Source organism: Rattus rattus, chromosome 5, assembly GCF_011064425.1.
Source record: "Rattus rattus isolate New Zealand chromosome 5, Rrattus_CSIRO_v1, whole genome shotgun sequence".
In the NCBI taxonomy this organism is placed as follows: Eukaryota; Metazoa; Chordata; class Mammalia; order Rodentia; family Muridae; genus Rattus; species Rattus rattus.
The window spans coordinates 157,545,737-157,566,480 of record NC_046158.1 but is presented as its reverse complement, the minus strand read 5'-3'; the positions used below and the strand labels follow the sequence as shown (position 1 = coordinate 157,566,480).

The window sequence follows — 20,744 nt, the reverse complement described above, 5'->3', positions numbered from 1 at the left end:
TGTGAGTCTGTGTGTCTGTGTTGCTCTCTGTGATAGGGTGCCACTTTGTGTGATGATTTGTGTATGCTCGGCCCAGGGAGTGACACTATTAGAAGGTGTGACCCTGTTGGAGTAGGTGTGTCACTGTGGGTGTGGGCTTTGAGACCCTCATCCTAGCTGTCTAGAAGTCAGTATTCTGCTAGCAGCCTCAGATGAAAATGTAGAACTCTCAGTTCCTCCTGCACCATTCCTGCCTGGAAGCTACCATGGAAGCTATCAAGCTATCCCGCCTTGATAGTGGACTGAACCTCTGAACCCGTAAGCCAGCCCTAATTAAGTGTTGTCCTTTATAAGACTTGTCTTGGTCATGGTATCTGCTCACAGCAGTAAAACCCTAACTATGGTAACTTGTGTCCTCCTGAAGGGCCCCCCCATCATTTCTCCGGGCAGGAACTCTGAGACAGCCTGAGCTATGACCCTTAGGTGCTGTGACCTGCATGTCTACTTGTGATAAGAGGTAGGGTGGTTCCAGTCATGGTGGAGGGGCCGGCCTTTTAAAATGATGCTCACAGGCTAAGGGGCAGCTCACTCGGAAAGGTGCTTGCAGTGAAGATAGGAGATTGATCCCCAGTACCTGTGTGAAAAACCAAACATGACAGCACATGCTCGAAATCCTGGTGCTAGGGAGAGAGGCAAGGTAGATCCCTTGGGCAGATAGCCTAGTCTACTTGGTTAGTTTTTGGTCCCAGTGAGAGACCTCGTCTCAAAAACAAGGTGGATGGGGCTTAAGGAATGACCATGGAGACTTTCCTCTGACCTCTACAAGTATGAATTTACACATGCACCTCCTATCTAGCTCCCCGCCTCAACAGGCTTATGAGACCCCAAACAGCATATTGGCATTTTCTCAGCAGAGGTGAGGGACTTAGCTATGAGGTGGGGCAGAGAGAGGCCCTGCATTCTTCTTCATTCCTCTGGAGTTGGGTGGCCATCAGAGGAGGCCATTTCTGTGTGCCCGAGTGTAAGTCTCTCAACTCTGTACTCACACCCTCACGTGGAATACACTTGCATCTGTACAATATACATATGGTCACATATACAGTTCATACCTTATCGACAGCAGTGTCTGACTACTCTGTCCCCAACCCCGAGATTTGTAGATGGGGTCTGAGTCATTAAGAAAGTCCAGAGGTTTGACTAAAGCCTGTATACTTCGGGCCAGGTGTTAGGAGCCTACACCATTATTGCCTTGCTTCTGGTCACAAAGACAGTGGGGATGCACCCCCGTCCCAGGAGTGTTGTGGCCCCAGCCAATGCCTGGGACTCCCTATTGCTATGGAAACCTATATCAAAGGTGAGCAGACAGGCCTGCCAAGCCATAGAGTCTCAGACATAAAACATCACACAAGGATCGTTGGTTTAAATATTAAAATATATTATGTACATATTGTAACCAAAAACATAGAAACACATTGTCCATGCAAGCCACATGGCACCTCAGATGGGATCATGTCCTCACTGCAGTTTGCTTGGACACGAGTCACATGATCAGGTACAAAACTGATTCCATAAACACCATTCAGTGCAAAACAGACGTCCGGACATAATGATTCAAGTTGCTCCCACCCCACACGGAGGCCACCAGGCTTCCAGGACAGGCAGTTAAGTAGATTCAAGCAAAACACCAACTATCTGGTTCCACAGGATCATGCCCAGGGCACTGCTGCGCTGCACAGGGCTTGCCCTGCACGGGGCTTCTCAGTAGACGCCGGAAATCAGAACCAGGTGACGGTCTATGAAATGTAGTGACCACTTAAGAGACTCCAGGATTTGGGAAATGTGTCTGGTTCATACATGACCCATACACGACCCACGTGACTTCCTCCTTAAAGTCTCTGAAGGCTGTTCAGTCACGGTGAGGGGCGGCTCGAGGTCCCAGAACACAGTGTGAGGTTTTGCAAGGTCATGAGTGTTACTATCCTGTGAGGGTGGGTCAGGGCTTCCAGGGAGAGTCCTTAGGAAATGTGGAGGAGCCACCGGTGTCAGACGTTGCTCTGGAGCTGTTCTGTGGGGCTGTCAGAGGCCGAGGACTGGCTGGGCAGGGAGGCCTCCAGGCCGTCTGAGGACACTGAAGGGGACTTGTAGAGAAAGTAGGCGGCGACAAAGAAGAGGAAGCCCAACACCTGAGGGACAGGAGGAGATGTTAGCCCTCACCAGCCTGGGGACTCTGCCCAGCCGTGGGCTGCTGGTATAAGACTCTGCCCTATTCTTTCTAGCCCAAAGACAAGATGAGTCCCGCATGAAACACCAGTACTTCAATTAAAGAATGAGAACTACCCTTGTTTAAAAGTAGGGGCCAAGGCAAGGTGGAAGGACCTGGCACGGGCTAGACAGCGTCCCCTAAAGACATGTATCACCCTTGTCCTTAGAAACCACGTACAACAACACGGTCTCTGTAGGGCTGAGGAAAGACCTCAAGATGAAGTCAGGGTGGCCCTACCCCATGGCTGTGCCTTTATAGAAGACAAGGTAGGAGGATGGTGAGGAGACAGGGGCAGTGGCAGAGGTGGAGGCAGACGACAGAGGGCCATCTCACCTTGAAAGTGAGTCCTGCAATGAGCAGGTACCGACTCATGGCTTCATTCTCGTACACGAAGCAGGAGCCCTGATGACCACATTGGTCTTGCCACAGCAGGCAGGCCTTGTCAATCACCCAGCCAAAGGCAATGGGCCCTGGGATACTGCCTGCCAAAGGAGAGAGTTCGCTCAATAACCTAATGGTTGAAGAAAGGGTAGGTCATAGAGGAAGACCCTGGCAAGGCCACACTGTCCATTTGTGTTCTCAGGGGCAAAGGGGGGACTTAACCCCCTTTTCTGCGGAGCTGGCATTGGGCAGGAGTGCCATGGTTTCTCAGGAGGGCCTTTGTTGAGGTAAAGAAACCTACTGGGTCTATAGAGGGACAATGTGTCCCTCTAGTGGGCAGTTAGGGAAAAGGTCCTTCCTAGTGGGGCCCGTGGCCTCATGCTTGGAATGCCTTTAGTTTCCTTATGAATGAAGGCACCGCACAACCGTACATGGCTTCCTCACCCCCAAGCAGTACCTAGCGTTCTAACGACGATCCACTGGATCCCCAGGGCAAAGGACCTCTGCCGATCACAGACACACCTGCAATAAAAATTTCGATGTCAGAGCCCATGGAAGCTTGGCTGTGCACCTCATACCCCATACACCAGCCAAAGTCCTGGACAAGTTCAAGGCCACATCACCACCTCCCTGGGTGCCAAGCACCTCGTTGGGGACCGGAGACAGTCAACTCCAATGCCACTAGAAAGAGGCCCATTTCCTGAGCCTGCAGCTACCGGAGGGCCCAACAGCATCTGTAGAGCGCCACCTGCTGGTACTGCAAGAGAAAATGCGGCGAGAGAGAGCTTCTTACCGTAGAGTAGCAGTTAGCGCGGGAATGCTGCTGAGGAATGTAAAGATAATTACAACGAACACGAGAACCAGAAGGAGGGGCTTGCTCTGACAAGTGGAAGCGCACTTCCCTGCGGTAGCATTGCCCCAGCCAGAGGAAGCCTTCTCAAGGATACAGCTACAGCCTCGGTATACCTGGGGAGCCCAACAACAGTGCTGATCACACAAAGGCAGACGTTTCCCGGAGTCCCGGCCAGAGCAGGGGAAGTGGGCGTGGCCACACTCACCTTCTGGCCACCCGGGCCCGTCACAGCACCTTCGGGGCAGCCTGCATAGCAGGGAGAGTAGTACATAGTGCCGTCGGAGCCACACAGGGGGCTGTAGTGCCTCGGCTGGCAACAGTAGAGGGCGTTGCAAGCCGCCTTCAGGTCCAGCTGTCCCTTAGGCAGGAAGCTACAGAAACGAAGCATTGGGTGGTGTGTTAGCAGGTGCTCAGGCTTCCTCTTCCCTGCCCATATGTTACTGTGACCCGCACCCCCTCCCCAACAGTGCCAACCCTCCTCAGGAACACAGGGCCCCCACGTGTGGGGCGCCTCTACCAGGCTCACCTCCCAACATAGCCAGTTGTCACACCTGCCATGTGCACATTGGGGCAGTGCATGAGGAAGACAAAAAAGGCCAGTAGACTGGTCAAGGTGCAGAACAGGCAGAACCTGATGATCCCAGAGCCACGGAGTTTGAACTTGTTCACCAGGAAGCCACCTAGGAGTGTGCCGCCGCCGCCTGCTGGCACCACCAGATATCCTGAGGAAGGAACTCAGTGAGGGCCAAAAAAACCCCCCCACCCAATCCTGTCATTCCTGCAGCGTTGGTGTGAACACTGAGGAATGGAGAGAACAGTCCCTGCCCATGGGTGCTCAGGGATAGCTGTGGTCGTAGGGTGGGTTCTCTCCAGCCGTGCAGCACACCTGGAAGACCCAGAGCTCAGTGAAAAAGGCGCATGGTGGGCATTTTTTATTGTCTTACACAACATACAAAAGGTGAGGGTGTCAGCACAGAAGAGTGAAAAGACTGGGAGGGAGCCATCAGGTGTGGGCATCTGGGCCAGGTAAGGATGTGTCTAGGAAGAGCAGAGTCACCAATATGACACCCTCTCAGTACCCAGACAATGAGATCTGCAAGGTGGGCTGCATCCGATGGCTCCTATGCACGCTGGTCGGTGCCTTAGGCAGCGCTCAGTGCTGACCAGTGTGCGGGGGCATCTGCAGCCAAAGGTGTGATCAGCAAGGCTGTGCCCTACCTACCCTCAGCATAGGGAGGCCATGAGCTTTAGAGTAAGGGCTCTAGATGGCTCCTGCAAGGCCAGCCTGCCACAGAGTTCTGTCAGGCAGGTACAGGGACTCGGAACAGGGACTCAAACCCTTTCTGTAATGAGTGGTAGGTAGAGTGGCTTGCATGTAGAGGCTGGCCTTCCCTCCCCTCTTGGAGCACCATCCACTTGGGAGTTTGAAGGCTGAGGCTAGCACTTGCAGGAGCTGGAGTTGTCTCTGCAGAGAGCTCCAATGCTCAGGGTCTCCTTACCGAACAGGGTGGCAGCCTCGGAGGCACTCAAGCTGAACTGGGCCTCGAAGAACTTGGGGCCAAATGTGGACATGCCGGCAATGAGTGTGGCTTCGGTGGCCCCTGCCAGGCAGAGCAGGATGAATGTGGGGTTTCTCAGAAGGATCCAGATGGAGCTGGGTGAAAGGGCATAGAGACCAGAAAAACGGAGTCGGAATGGGCCAGACTTTGCAGGCAAGGAACCTGCCATTCCTGAGGTTATTCACACATGAAGGGCCCTGCTCTTGAGAGGGTGATGTGGTGTCCACTGTAAGCCTTTGGCACCCCTGTCCACAAAGCTACTATAACCAATTACAGAGACTATGTCACTGCTGTGGCCAATTCCCAGTTTCGGGGTGCGGACATGGACAGACAGATCCTGAATGGATGAAGATAGTGATCGTGTCTGGTAGGCACCGGGACAAACTAGCAGTGTCGAGCCAAGGGCTAGAGAGATGGTGACCACCAAGTTCAGGGCTGGACAGGGCTAGGAAGGGTGGTACTAAGGGATGGGGGGGTCACTAAGGAGCCAGGTCATCGAAAGAATGGGGTCTCTTGGAGATCTAGGGACTTCCCTAGGGCTGAGGTCTCTAATGGGATGGGGCTCACCAAAAGACGGGCCACTAAGGGGCAGAGGTCACCAAGGGGTAAGAGGTGACATTAAGGTATGGGGACCCAAAATGGGTAGGAGTCACCAAGAGAGATACAGGTTTCCAATCACAAACTATAGGGAGAAGAGGGAGGCATCTTCTGGGTTTGGAAAGAGGGGCCTTCAAGGAGTCCTGAGTAGGTCTGTCTAGCTCCCTTTTTCTTGACCTGTACTTAGGGGACGGTGTCTGTAGGCGTGATAATAGGATTGAGGTCAGATACAGTCTGCTAATCCCACGGTGGCTTTGGCCTAGAGCCCTAAGAATCCAAGCCCCAGCACTGTCAGCCCTGGGTTCCCTCACGCGGCTCTTTCCTTCCACCTACCCACCCTGTCTGCAACGCCAAAGACATCAGCCATGCCGTGAGGTGGCGACTGACCTGCCTTCCACAAGGCAGAGTCACCAGGGCGTGGCAGGACAGACTCTGGCCAAGATAGCCTACCCGTCTGAGAGGTGGGCGATTCTAAAAAGCTCCGCTGGCCTGCTGGAGAGGAGTCAGGATCGAGTTTCTCTGGGGTGAGCGAGGGCTGTGTGCTGACTGTGGGGTTGAACATGAGATATTGCACAGCTCTTGGGAGCAGAGCCCGAACTAGAACCTTCTAGAAGAGCCACCACCTTAAGCCTGCAGGATGTAGCTGATCATTGTCCCCCTACAGTCACTCATCTCAGTCACAGGTCACACGATGCCAGGGCGTTCTTAGCTCATGCAGTAGCTACCTGCTTCTGCACACTAAAGTGCTTCTATAGAAGCTGGGAGGAGGTTGGCTCTAGGGAGCGGTGTGAGCACCACAGTTTCAACGCTGCACCGTGTCCATCTTACCCCTTTAGCTTATCGAGGCCTGGTGAGCTGGTGCCTGCTCCTGTCTCCCGTGAGTGGCCACCACACATCCTTGCCCCCTAAGACTCACTCTCTTGGTCAAAACTAGACCTAGGACGTGACAGTTCTGGGCTTCAGCCAAAGGCTGCCTCACACAGCTCCACACTCATGCTCTATACAGAGAGAATATGGGCCAAAATACACCATGCTCTAAAGAGAAGCAGGGATTAGTCACAGCCCCATCATCCACAGGGTCCATGAGAGTGTGTGTCCTGGCAAGAACCTATCGTCCTAGACGATGAACCGGGGTCATCGGGCAGTCAGACTGGCCCTGGTGAGACACTCATAGGATCCCTCCCCTGAGGTAGGGTACACTCAATTCTTTTAAATTTTACTTCTTGAGGGTTGAAAAGTCTTTCCAGTCAATTGCTCAGCTCTGTGTTCTGGCAGGGGAAAGTGGGTGTGGAAGAACCCTGACCCCAACAGGGACCTACGGGATCAAAGCCCTAGCCAATCTCAGCCCCTCCCGTGCTGGTTCTGTGGATGTGTCTGGCATGGGATAACCGTGTACAGGCTGGTTCGTTCCCAAGGTATTGCCTAGACTTGCTTAGCTTCAGGCTGTGGTGGTTGAGGACAAAGGCAGCTCTGTCATGTGGAACATGTCACACATGTTATCATCCCACTGGAGGCTGGCTGGCTGAGAGTCTTGGGTCTGCACTGGGAACTGTCATGAACTTCATGATCTTAAGGAAGGAACACATTGGCGGGCTTGTTCTGTGCCAGTGCCTAGCTTCAGACACTAACCCTGGGCATGAACCTCTTACTGTATCATACATGGTAAGAGGCCCGGGTTCCCCAGCTAGGCAAAGCTCATGCCGTGCTATGACAGACAGCTCTGTTGTTGGGGTGAGGAAAGACCAACTTTAGGACAAACTATTAGACCGTGCTTGTAGGCCCTCAGCCAATTCAGTCATGCCTGGGGCTCAGCCCTCTTGGGTAGGCAGCGCCTGGCTCTCCTGACTGAGCAGTAATGAAATAGGAAGCCTCTGAGAACTTGCACCTACACCAGCCTAGCTTTATTCCGGGCTCCCTGGAGGCTATCCTTCCTTCTCTGTGTTAAGGACAGACCGCGGAACTCAGCCCCACCCACAAGAGCCTTCCCAAGTGGTCAGTTGGATGCCACCATTCATAAGATCAGGACAAGTAATGGGGTTGCCACACATTCTAAGGGCTGCCTCGTCTAGGTCTTTGGGAATTTCAGTCGTGTAAGGAAGAGGCAATAGATAGATACCAGGAACTCCTAGAATCTATACTGTCCTCCCAGTAGCTCAGAGACTGTCCCCTTGATCTAATAAGGATAGTAGAGCTAGGACAGACAGACAGAAAAGAGGTGATAGAATGAAGACACTAAGCACAGAAAGGGACTACCCCAGGGCAGGACGATAGTCAGTGAGAGGCAAGAGCTGGGAGAGGCCTCTGCTCCTGTGGTTCTCTGTCCTGTGGGGGGGGTCCAGAATAGCACCTTCTTGGAGTTTCTGATAGTAAGATGATGGTCTATACTGCCTGAGGGGCTCTCTGAGGAGGGCCTGTGCCTTCAGCCAGGAGCTTCTGCTTCCCATGTCTCAGAGTGTTTGGTGGGTCAAGAAAAGGGTTAAAGGGCTGTGGACGGCATGGAGGATGCACTGACCCCATGTGGGTACACACACACATACACTACACCATACACACAACACAATAACACAACACACAACACAGCACACACACAAATATAACACACACACAACACAACCTACACACAACACAATAACACAACATACACATAACACAATAGACACTCAACATACAATACCCACACAAACAATACATACACACAACACAGACACAAGAAAACACACACAACACACAACACACATCACCTACATAAGCACAACAGTCACACAACACACAGACAAGAAAACACGCACAACACACACACTATACCACACACCCAAGACAATAACCCAACACAATATACACACAACACACAACACCCACACAAGCACAGAGCATACACACAACACACACAATATAACATACATCACCCACACAAACACAACACAACCTACACACACACTCCTTACAGGGGCAGGTCTCTGACAGTCTTGCCAAAAGCCGGATTGTCGCGGCTATGGTCTTTGAGCTGCTGTGTTTCGGCTGCTCTCATAACGACATAGCGCTGGGAGCCTGGAGGGACAGAATCAGATAACAGTGGTGACTCCCAGAGGATGTTGCCATGGAGGTGGGCCCACCCCAACCCCTCCACTCCTTAGGACCTGGGAACAATGCATGCAGATGCTCATGTGGTATTACAGTCTAAGGCCTGAGGGTGTGGCCAGAAAAGGGGAAGCTGTCATGTGACAGACTTGCAGATATAGTTGCAGGGGCCAAGTGGGCCCTGTAGGCATGGAGGTGGAGGGGTCATTTCTGGCAGAAACACAGAAGGGGAGAGCAGGCTGCTTGATCAGTTTTGTTCTCCACACAGTGCGAAGATTCTCCATTCCTCATTCGTTGAAAGGACAGGGAGAAGGGAACAGGACGGGAAAGGATACCTCCTCCTGTCCCCTGGATCGGACCTGTGTGCCAGGGCAGGGAACCCACCTGGTAGCTGCCGGGGATAGCCAAGAATGGGGATGGCAATAAGGAACGCAGCAATTCCAGCTCCCAGGAAGCCGATCCACCAGGCACCAACCCATAGTGGGCTGTCAGTGGTCAGCTCCGTCCTGTTGGAAGACACATGGTCCCTGGATTATCCATCGGCGCCCCCGTGTCTTTTCTAGTATCTGCATGGATGAGCCTGCTCATTCCCCTAGGACCTCTTCACAGAGGGCAACAGAGACTCTTGGGGCCACACCTCTGTGTTCAATTCTTCTTCAGACTGGAGAAGCCTTCTAACGTGGCCATTCCTTGAGAGAGCAGTTCCTCACTCAGACCCTAACTGCTAGACACTGGGAAGCTGCAACTGGGCCTCAGACTGAGACCTGGGGGGCAGAGCCCATTGGGGACAGGAGCTTCAAGGAACAGCTGCTATCCCTCCCCACACCAGCTGTCATCCTCAGGGCCACAGGGCTCAGGGGACAGAAGGCTCAGCTGGAGTTCACCGAGTTACTCACACAGGGATCATTAGGCTTCCAACTGCCATCTGCACAGGAGGGGGGGGCGGGGCTCTCAAATAGAACAGAAGTCACGGGAAGGTAGCAACTGACCAATGGGATTTCATACTTGGGAAGAAGAGGGAGCAAGGGATGGCGGGACAAGGGTCAGGTAGAAGAACGGAGGAAGGACTTTAGACAGCAAGGACGGGAGAGCAGAGCTTATGTACCCTCTGTTATGGAACAGCAGGAAGCTATTCCAGAGCCTAGATCATGCTCCCACCCCAGTGTGCAGATTAACTCAGAAGCCAGAGCCCAAGGAGCACAACACATCCAGATGCAAAGGCACGAGCCTCGACCTACCTCAGGCTCTGCACAGAACACGCACCCTTGACCCCATAGTATCAACCCAGGGCTAGAGGCGGCAAGTGAGAGGGCAGAGCGCTAGAAACCTCGCCGGCGCCATCTGCAGAGAGAGTCCCAAGGTGGAGTGGTGCCCCAAACCCAGCACAGCCACCAGGAAAACTCAACGAGAGCGGTAGGACACAGGGCAAGGCCACCTGCACACCCCTGCTGGGCAGTACCCAGCAAAGGCCACCCCGGCTTCCCAGCTCTGTCTCCTCCCATCCCTCCCACTCCCTTCCATTTACATTTATAAAAATTACCATGATGCACTAAAGATATAGACGTGTCGCCAGCCACCTCAAGAGACGAGCTTTGAAGACATGAGGCTGGGGCTTCGGAGTCATGTGACCCCGAATCCACACCCTCCCCCCCCCTTACTCTCGCTATGCCCTGGAAGCCACTCATAGAGCCGGAGTCTCCCTGCACACCCTCAGTCCTGTATCCAAGACCAGCCCAGATTTTCCCTACTCCAGCTTCACGTTGTATTATCAGAACTATTCTTTGCGGCCCATAGCCACCCAGGTACTCACCGTTGGCCCACTTCTGTGTAAACATTGAGCATGGCTCCTCCAATCAGGTAACCTGCCGCAGGTCCGAGGATGGCTGCTGTGTAGAAGATGGCTAGAGAGCAAAAAGAGTGTGCAGCTGTCACAGGGCGCTCAGTGGGCCTTCTAAGAGATGCCTCCACCATGTTCCTGTGCCTGTAGCCCTGTGGTAGACCGCTCTGTGTAGCCTGCAACCGGGACTGATGCCTAGACACATCGACTTTTAAAACGTCCCTCGAAATGCACTTTGGGGATCATTCACGCTCAGCACGAAAAGCAGGGATGCTATGACTCCGTTTTGCACGGTGAGGGGCAGCATCATCCATGGAGGAGAAACATAGAAATGTAAGGGAGCAAAGAAAGCAGGAGGCAAAGGCTATTGGAGGGACAGAGTGGGGCCTGTTACTGACCACTGGGCTCCCTACTGCCGGTTGTGAGGCAGGAGCCTGATCTGAGAGGGTCTGGAATCTGAGGCTACCTGGGCAGACCTTGAACTCAGCTGCATTGTGTGCAGTTGTCTGGAAGGCCACAGGCCATGACGCTGTGAGCTGTTGTGTGGCTTTGCCTCAGAGTCAGCATTCCTGACTTCTCACTATTTACTTCCCTTTAGCGAGGCCAGGCAGAGAACACACAGGGCATGCAAGGAGCCGGTCTCTATTCCCCCCCGCCCACTTACCTTTGCACAGGAATCTTTTCTAAACTACAGAGAGGCTGGTTGCCAGCTAACCCTGCCCTTGCCCTGCCTGAGGACTCGGAGACCCTGAGTCACGTGAGCAGCCTCCAGTATGAGGCAGTGCTGAAATCTCTGGTCTGAACCATTATGGGCATCTTCGGAAAGTTGGCGTCCACTCTCCTGTCTTTTGGTAACAGCCTTGATGGTTGTAAGTGGTGACTTAGGGACACTTGGGTCATATGACCAATGGAGGGACGTAAGATCACCTAGCCAGGTCCCCAGAAAGCACCACCTTCATTCCATGTCACCAGCTGGTCCCTTCTGCCTATTCCCTCCAACTCTTTGGCAAATCCCACTTACCAATATAGATGGGCGAATAGCTCGACTTGACGTTCTCATCCAGATACGTGACACCCAGCGTGTAGAGCGGTGTGGCGCCCACGCCGTGCAGAAGCTGGCCCAGCATGAAGATCAGCCGGTAGCTAGACAGGCCTGAGGCACTGTCTTTACACTCTACCTGACTCTGATTAGTCAGGCACGTCCCAGTCTCGGTCCCCAGCCCCTTGTCTATCTCTACCTCGTAGCGGCCAGCTGTGAAATGGGGCAGAGCAAATACCAAGGAGCCGATTCCTAGGACCAGCGCGCCCCAGCCCAGCCAGCGCGGTTTGTGTCCGTTGCCCCCAAAGTAGCTGACGAAGGTAAGGCAAAGACAGGCGGCGATGTCATAGGAGCTGGCGATGAGCCCGCTCTGGTAGCTGTGCAGATCGAAGCGACGTTCGATGGAGGTGATGACGGTATTGATAAAGCCGTTCACTGTCATGCCCTGAAGGAAGGAAGCCGCACACAGGAAGAAGAGGAAGCCCTTGGGGGTGTTGAAGACCTGCAGGCACTTGGGAGTGAAGGACTGCCAGCCGCACAGCGTGCTCTGTGGCCCGGAAGACAGGTACTGCACCCCCCGGGCCGCCTGGCTGCTCCGTTTCTCAACCTGGGGCTCAAACAGAGGTTGGCTGGAGGAGCCCAGGGCGCCGTGGGCAGAGCGCAGAGAGGCTGGGGACGCTCTGCTGCTGGGTGGAGTGTCGCACCCGCTGTCCGTGGTCGAGGACGTGCTGGTAAAGAGGTGCTTCGGGAGGGAGAGGAAATGCTTGTCCCCCATCGCGTGCTGAGGCATCTCCAGCCTCGTGGGGAAGGCTTTGACAGCAGAGCTGGTAAAGTGCAGTAGAGGTGGCCGAGAGACTGGCTTGTCACTGGGTCACCCTGTGAACAGAGTTTCTTGTTAGTAAACCTTTACCTCTTCCCCAATCTGCTAAAATCCCTACATGAACATTCACTTCCCACTTAGTCCATCACTGGGATCAGCCTCCCCACCCACCCCCGTCTGCCCCTCCCTGCCCCGCCCCCAGACCAGAGTGGCTGTTGGTCAACCCCTGACATCTTGCTCCCAGCCATGACCCTGCTGTCACTGGGTCACACACAGCCTGGTCCCAGGGACTGGATTCCAGCAGACTCTGAAGGTATGGCCACACCTGAAGACAGTTGGAAGCCACCCAAGCAGTGAACAGAGCTAAGACTCGGAGGGGCTCACAGGTACCCTGGGTTCCCCTGACCTACACCCCATGTCCATGGCTTTGCCTTGCTTGCCTGGGCTGTCTTCTGCCTTATGAGCCAGGAGTACTAGATGGCCAGCCAAGCAGGAATTCAAACCAGAACCACATGGCTGGATCTAGAATCCACACAGTACAACACAGCCACCAAACATCTTCTGAAGGACCCTGTGACCCGCCACCTAGCCCTCCCTCTTCTTCCACTAGGTAGGCCCTAGAGATTGAACTCAGATAATCAGAAACGGTGTCAAGTGATGTCAGGGGCTAAGCCATCTCCACCTTAATTTTTTTTTTTTTTTTTTTTTTTTATCACAGGGTCTCTAACTAGACCTGGAGCTCACCAATGTATCTAAGCAAGTCCTGGCGATCTTTGCCTGCCTGTTTCCCTTATTCTGAGGTTACAGGCATGTGTCTCCGTGAGTGTCCTCTTACATATATAGTGGGGATCCAGTTCAGGTCTTCAAGCCTGACCAACAAGCTCTTCCCTGCCAGAGTCATGTGCCGGGGCCCAAAGCAAGCGCTTTCTCAAACTGCAGTGGAACAGGAGAGAAAGACAAAGAGGAACAGCATAGGGCCAGCTAGAGGGGTGAGAATGGTTACACTGTATGTCAGCCTTGGAACTTGGGGTTGAAGCAGACACCAGACTCTTTGAGCACAGAGAGAATCAGAGGGAAAAGACTCAAGGTCGCCGGAGTGCTGTTTGCTTTTGCCTTTAAATATGGGCTCCCCTCATGCCCACTGTGCTCTCTCCACCCTATCCCGGGACAACTGCTAGGACTGCACAGCACTACACAGGCAGATGGCGTATACACAGGGTATAAGGCAACTCAGACAGCCGTTTTGTGATCAGCACCAGACAGAAGGAAACAGAAGGATTTCTTCCCTGGAAACTGAAAACGAAAGCCGGCACCTAAGAATCCTAGGTATGGGTGCCCCACAGCCACGTCACCCTGGTTTCACCTGAGCTAAGAACACTGACAAATGTTTGAAGCCCAGTCTAAAATTAGACTTATCTGTATTCTACGCCGAAATGAGCGATTGGAAATCCTACTGTAAATATTAGTCACGTGACTTTCTGATGTTTGCTGTCCTTCCACTGTAGGGTGGCGAAGCGGTGGCATATGCCAGTATTACCAGCATAGGGAGAGACTGAGATAGAAGGGTTACAAGTTCAAGACCAGACTAAGCTGGAAATGCTGACTCAAAATAGATGGGGCAGGCAGTAAGGCTGCAGGGATGACTCAGCAGTTAAGGCAGTGACTCCTAGAGGAGCAGTAGCACCCATAGGTGTCTCTAACTTCAGCTCCTGGAGATCAAATGCCCTTCCCTGCCCTCGGTGGGCATCCCCACACAGGAGGCATATAGTCCACTCAGCCGCATAAATAAAAAATAAATGTTTGAGAACGGTAAAGTGGTAAAGTGTTTGCCTTGCACCCGAGTTCCACGCTCTGGAGCTCAACAGTTCTTTGGTTGTTGTGGATTCTGTTTTTTTTTGAAGTTGGGTTTCGTGGTTTGTGCTCACAATTCCCAGCACCGAGGAGGAGGATCCAGGCTCATTACTGACGCCCACTGGCTAGCCAGCTTAGTCTACTCGCCAAGTTAATGAGAGACCCTACCTCAAAAGACAAGATGAGGTGGCGCTCGGGACAGCTGAGGGTGTCCTCTGGCCTTCACGCACATCCACACCACGTCTACCTGCACACTCATGAGCAGTGACACAAGCGTACCCCTCACTATATCACCACCGATAAAACAACCTCATGGCACGAACTGCAACTTTTGGGTCTCTATGCCCACACCCACGGCTGCCATTTCTGGTTTTGGCAGGGCAGAGCTGCTGCTGAGGTATGGCCACATCACCAGTTTTCACGGATCTTCCTCGGTTCTGGTTGGTTGGTTCTGGGATGCGTGGAGTAGGCCTAGTGTTAGACTATAGGTGCATTTGTCACATGTCCCCATGGGCATGCCAGTGTGCGGGTCTCTGGATAAGACACCATGGAGCTAGTCTACAGGAACCGGTCTGGAGGATCTAACTGTGGGAAGGAATCCTGGCCTCCATTACAATCCTCAGGATCTTGGGACATCTCCACTTTCATAATCTTGTGAGTCAGTTCCTGATTGTAAAACCCCCTGTGGGCTTCTGGAGAGCCCTGCTTCATTTGAGGTCATTCCATTCCTTTGACACTGATACTGCTCTGCCATGGGTGGGGCCTCTGCTAGGCACCAGGGTTCAGGGATCCTCCCCAGGATAAAGAAATCATTACCAGGACCCCACACACCTCAGTGGTCCTTAAGGGTTCCTGGCCAGCCATGGGGTGGCTGCTGTTCAGAAGAATACAGGCTCCAGGGGGCAAAACTCATGGAGCCGGGGCTTGCTCATTCACTGCTGACAAGGGGAGAGCCTTTCACAGGACATCCAGCATCCTTGTGTGGGTGACCAAGTGGGGGTTGCCTGGGTCTCCTGGACACGTACGCTCACTGATTCAATTTATAGGAAGGCAGGTCCATTCCTCTACTCACCTGGGCCCTGTACTCCCGATAGTATCTGAGGACAGACCTTTTTACCCACTGGGATTCCAGCCATGCGGTGACCCCCACCATCGCCACTAAATGGCTGCTTCGTGTGAGGGACTACCTACTGGAGTGGAGCCTGCCTGGGTGCCAGTCCCAGCTCCTGCATCTGTGTAGTAAGGAAGAACAATATTTGAGATGGGGAGAAGCTGGCACCAGACTTGGGAGTTTTCTTCTCAGCCAGAGCCGGTAGAGAGGAGCAGGGATAGGGCTCTTTGCATAGCCTACACTCTTGGGAGCCAAACTTCCCTGTTCTGTGTCTCAGCCCACGAGGCTGACTCCGCCCAGACATCCCAGCAGGCCAGCCCTGTGGGATTAGGCCAAGCTGATTAGCCCAGGATGATGAAGCCCTGGGGCCTCTGGCAGCTGACACCGCCACACCTGAGCATTGTGGGAAGGGCAGGCGCGTGCACCGGCCTGGTAATGCACGTGAGCTATTTCAGGAAGCCACAGGTGACCAAGATTCCCTTACAAGTCTCCTCCCTGCCCCCTGCACTGTCTTCAGGGCCGCAATTGCAGCGTTTAGCTGATGATGTCTTTTAGTTATGGACAGAACCCAGCTGTGGCTGCCTCCTCAGAGTCTCCCAGGAAAGGTCAGTGGCCAGGGGCAGCCTCCTGCCACAGGCTAATCTGTGAGAAAGGGTCTCAGGCCTTCGCATGGCTGCACACGCCTCCCTGCTTTCTTATTTCCTTATCCATTTACCAAACTACCAGCTGGAGCAGTCCCTAAGGCCTCTCAGCCCACGCTGCAATTTGAAAGAAAGAATTTCAGAGTAGTCCTCTGCCCCAGATCCCTGCTACCTGGGTCTCTGCGGGATGTTCCCAGGGCACCGTAAAGTCCTAAAGCTGGGATGTCTAGCAGAATTCTGTCCTTGTTTGGAGACACTTTGAGGCCCAAATGCTAGAACCTCCTCAGACCTTGACAGCTAACAAATCACAAATTCATTTTTCTTCCCGTCTCTCTTCTCCTCTCCTCTCCACTCCTAATCCCCCCCCCCCAGCTCCAGCCAGAAAAAGGAGGCAAAAGCAATTGTCTATTCTCTGCACTCAGCTGCTCTGGGGCTACCAGCAAACTAAGCTCACTTCTCTCCTGGCACCCCTGCCGACATACACCCTAGTCAGCAGCGACCCCAAAACTTTGGGACTTTTCTCTGAGTCCTAATTTCTCCCAGGCATCCCTCTTTACAGAAAGTGGAGTGTATTTTCGCTTCTTCAAGATAAGGCTCTCACACAAGGGGCACAGTGTATTGGCTAGCCACCAAAGCACCTAGTACAACCCAGTATGCACATCTGGTAGCTTTGCACAGAAGCTGCCGCGACCTAATTGACAGGAAACTTAAGTAAGGGACACCAGGGCTGGCACCAGAAGGACATGTCCCACACAGGTCTGCTGTCTCAATCAGGCAGGTTTGCTCCCATCCTGTCTGGATCTGGGGATCTAGGGATCCGGGAACACGTAGAAGGTTCTGCCGTGCACCACGCTCCAGAGGGGAGTGGAAGCCTTGCTAGTCAAGGTGTATTTGAGAAGCAGAGAGCCAGGTAGAGGCCGCCTCCAAGCCGGACAGGTGTTCCCCACTTTGGCAAGTCACAGGCCTCTCTGATCTTTAGTTTCCCTCCTGCAGTATGTCATGAGGTACAGGACTCAGCTCTCTACACAACAGGCCCAGCTGCCACTAAGTCTCACGGGAAACAAACCTGCAGTGCTAGGTGACCTCGACCTTTGAGACATGGCACTCTTGGACTTCAAGAAGGTCCCCACACCCCATTTGATGTCCCTCAGCTCATCGGATGGTTGGGAGACAAAAGTAGCTTCCTTTGTCCTTGGCTCATTGCCAACTGTTGGTGTGACAGTTCTTGCAAAAGCTCTTCTACAGTCTGGGGGACAGTGAAGGAGTCTGGTAACAGACAACCTTCGTGATTTTCAGGGTCCTCTTAGGTTCAGAAGGAGGCAGCTCTCGCCAGATAAGAGACCTGCCTGGCAGAGCCAGGCCACTGCCTCCAGGTGGCCTCTTAGGGTGTGAAAATACCCACAGAGTACCCTGGCCAGTGGGAAATTGGAGGGCCCCAAGTAGGTATGAGTGGAGGGGAGAGGACCATGCTCAGATAGTCCTGAGTGTTCTCTGTGGCTTGGGTCTGAGGGGCAATGTCTGACGTGTGCCCCAAAGCTTGCAGGTTTAAAAGTTACAAGGCCAAGACAAAGCCTGGGCATATGAAAGGGGAGAAGAAAGGACACGTTGGAGGTCCCTCAGCTCCCAGAGTTTTGGGTGTCTCATGCCAAGGGAAGCCCAGACAGTGGCTGCAAACCTTACCCTACTCACGACCCCCCAGTTTCTGAGACACAACAAGCAGCTTTTTAAAGGGACAGAGGTTTGAGAAAGCGCCACCCTCATCTACAGAAATGGTCCAGAATCCTAATTCCTTTTTTGTTTGTCTTGTATTCTCAAAGATGGGGGGGCTTGCTATGTAGCTCTGGCTGTCCTGGAACTCACCATGTAGACCAGGCTGGCCTTGAACTCACAGAGCTCGGGCTGCCTCTGCCTCCTGAGTGCTGGGATTAAAGGCCTGAGCCACCACACCCAACTATTTCTAATTCTTTGTAAATGCTAACAAGAATGAGGTCAGGATAGCTGTCCACGGGGAAAGGGATTCTGGGGGAAAACCAGAGAACCTTCGCCTGACAACAGAAGGTTTGAAGGATGATCCCAGATCAGCCGCTACCTTGTGCAGTGACCTGCAACAGGATACAACCCAGGTGCAGCATGCTGGTACATTTCTCCCACTCCCCGCCAGCAAGGCTTCCAGGCTCTACTGGTCAGGCAGAACTCTGGCCACTGGACACATGGGACAGAGTCCCCAAGGGCCTGTCCAGTTACTCCCAGTGGCTGAGAACTACAGCTGTGCCTCCCTGTCCTGCTTGTTCATCAAGACCACACAAGGTCAGTCTTCCACCAGAATCCCAGAATGAGGACTGTGGTGAGGTTCCAAGGATTATCCCACGACCTTTCTCAGTGACCATGGGGATCAGGAAGGAAGCACCCAGTCTCTGTGCTTCATGAGGCATTGAGCGTACTTCAAGAGGAAGCATGGGAGTCCAAGAGCACCATAGTCGGCATTCTGTGTCTCAAATGCTTCATCTTGCAGCGGACCCCGCTGGTTGGGAACTCAACCTGTTCCACTTTTAGGAGATCACAATGGTATGAATTCATACAACGCAACAGCACCCACCTGGGAAGCAGATTAAGTCAGGAGACTTCTGTAATATATATCGAGAGAGCACTCAACGGGCCCCAAACCTTGAACTGAGAAAATCCAGGTGTCTGAAAGCAGGACCTAGAGTCCAAACCGCTACAAACTGGCTACTAGGAATCAGTAGACCTCCTGCTGGGCCCATTTACAAGGTCTTTATCCTGCCTGCCCTGCCCTTCTCTTAGCCCAATCACAAGCCTCCTTCTTTCGGGTCTGGCCCCACTGCAGTATTGGGGAAGGTTCTGGTTGGGACTTGTCCAGCACCTGCTTCGGGGGCCACACCCAATGAGCTACAATTAGATCATCCAGGAAGAATTTTTCCAGGTAGTACCTGTTGGTCTTTCCTAGTGGGCAGGCAAAGCAAGTCTTGCACCTCAAAACAGTACGAACTATGCAACCGGCATAGTTCTGTGCTGCTAACTACTGATTCTCTGACCTGGCTTTCCTTTCTTCTTGAGGGGAGAACGGCTGGCGAAAGATGCAAACCTCCGCCCCACCCCCCTCGCCACGTCATTCTAGGCAAGCCAAACATCTTGGTGACCCAGGCTGATCCTCTGTGCCAGGGGACTATAAAATGCTGCCTGAGACTGCTCTTGTCCAAAGCCCTCTCCAGCCAGCAAATGCCAGGCTCAGCAAACTGCACCTGCTGTCCCCATTACCACAGCTAAGATTTATAAATAATTCGGCTAAACACCAGGTGTTCGCTCCCCTGCTGTCCACCTGCCCCAAGCTGCCTTAACAACAGCTGACTAGACAGTTACCTTGGTTTACTAAACTAGAAAAGCCACTGCCTTGAAGTAGGATCCGGAAAGAAACATCCCACGGCCATATCTCCAGGAGGCCAGCAATCCTCATCACACTAAACCCAAGCCACTGCGCCTAGGGCCCCAAGCTACAGGGTGCGACTGTATGTCTCCATCTCATTCTTCCTACAAATGCTAACCTCTCCGGTGAAGGAGGTACCTGTCTCGGGTTCCGGGTTTTGGACCCAAGCGTGCCAATCAGGCAGCAAGGCCGCCCGAACTCTCGTGGGCGTACACCTGCGTCCGGGGGCGCCCGAGAGCTGCGTGAAGGTACGGAGCCTCAGGGACCCGGGCAACCGCGCTCCTCGTAGGGACAAAGCCCGCCACTCGTGAGCAACTTCCGTGCTCCACGTTTCCCTCAGACTTAGCAACAGACACCACAGCCACTGGATCTGTCACTCACCAGACCCGCAGAGGCTCGCACCTGCGTATACTCGCAGACCTTTAACCTGGGCCGACAGCTCTCGCGGTCCCCCGTCACGCTCTCCTGCGCCCCAGCCCTCTCCCATCTTCCCTCTGGTTCTGGCGAAGCCGCTCTGCTTCCCGCCCTCTTCTGCAGACTCGCAGCTTCCCTCACGTGTAGCCGGCAGTGAGAAGGGGTGAATTCTGCATCCGGCTCCCTCGGTCCCACCCTGTCCCCACACAGGGGCCCCGGGACGTGTCGCAGACAGCGCACCCCGCGCGCTGCCGCGCTTTAGTCCAGCCTCCGCAAACACCTGCCGCGCTCCTGGCGTCAATAGGTCCGAGTCTGGCAAACCTAGGAGGCACCTTGTGCGGCGCCAGTTCCTGTGCCCATCCCGGTCCGAGTCCCCATAACAGTTCAGGTCCCAAAGCGCTCACCTTCCCGCGAACCCGGCCGCCGTGCTGCACTCTGCACTCTGGCCTTCGCGCGCAGCCCACTCGCACTTCATTCATCGCTCAAGCCGCTCCCGCAGGGATGGGCGTAGTGGCCTCACCGCCGCCACCAATGGCAGCGAGGTTCGGGCGGGCCGGGCCGGAGGTGACCGTAGCGGGAACGCGCCGGGGCGGAGCCGAGCGGAGGGGTGGGACCTGGGCAGGGCAGGGACAGAGGGCGGGACCTAGCCGGTGCTTTGCACGCGGTGATTTCTTTCTGTCTGGGGAGCACTCAGGAGGTTGCAGGCTAGTCAAGATGGTGCCAGGCTAGATACCACAGCTCAGGGCTCACTGCGTCGTAGGTGCCACCTGCTCCGGGGTTCGCGCTCAAGCGTGGAACAGAGGCGTTGGAGGGTGCGAGTGGCTATCCTCTCAGGCGTGGGGTACAGTTGCAGCCTGGCAAAGGGAGCTCTCCACTTTC

At 53.9% G+C, this 20,744-nt stretch overlaps 1 protein-coding gene across 1 annotated transcript; it reads right to left on the bottom strand.

Moving 5' to 3' along the window:
• Nucleotides 1–1,393: 1,393 nt before the first annotated feature.
• On the bottom strand, nucleotides 1,394–20,403 carry Slco4a1 (solute carrier organic anion transporter family member 4A1). The gene is made up of 12 exons (XM_032904940.1): nucleotides 20,270–20,403; nucleotides 11,569–12,462; nucleotides 10,521–10,611; nucleotides 9,095–9,216; nucleotides 8,578–8,680; nucleotides 4,976–5,130; nucleotides 4,003–4,198; nucleotides 3,682–3,847; nucleotides 3,417–3,589; nucleotides 3,081–3,145; nucleotides 2,576–2,724; nucleotides 1,394–2,162 (listed from the first exon to the last, which is right to left on the bottom strand). The coding sequence occupies exons 2-12, from the start codon at nucleotides 12,374–12,376 to the stop codon at nucleotides 2,022–2,024; spliced, it is 2,169 nt and encodes a 722-aa protein (XP_032760831.1). The 5' UTR covers nucleotides 12,377–12,462; nucleotides 20,270–20,403; the 3' UTR covers nucleotides 1,394–2,021.
• Between the last annotated feature and the right edge of the window lie 341 nt (nucleotides 20,404–20,744).

Bases quoted from the DNA above. Each gene is read 5' to 3' on its own strand.
- Slco4a1 (XM_032904940.1), bottom strand. From the start codon at position 12,376: ATGCCTCAGCACGCGATGGGGGACAAGCATTTCCTCTCCCTCCCGAAG. The intron at 3,848-4,002 runs GTGAGCCTGGTA...TCGTTTCTGTAG, and splicing joins ACAACTGGCTATGTTGGGAG to CTTCCTGCCTAAGGGACAGC. The intron at 2,725-3,080 runs GTACTGCTTGGG...CTCCTTTGGCAG, and splicing joins GATCGTCGTTAGAACGCTAG to GCAGTATCCCAGGGCCCATT.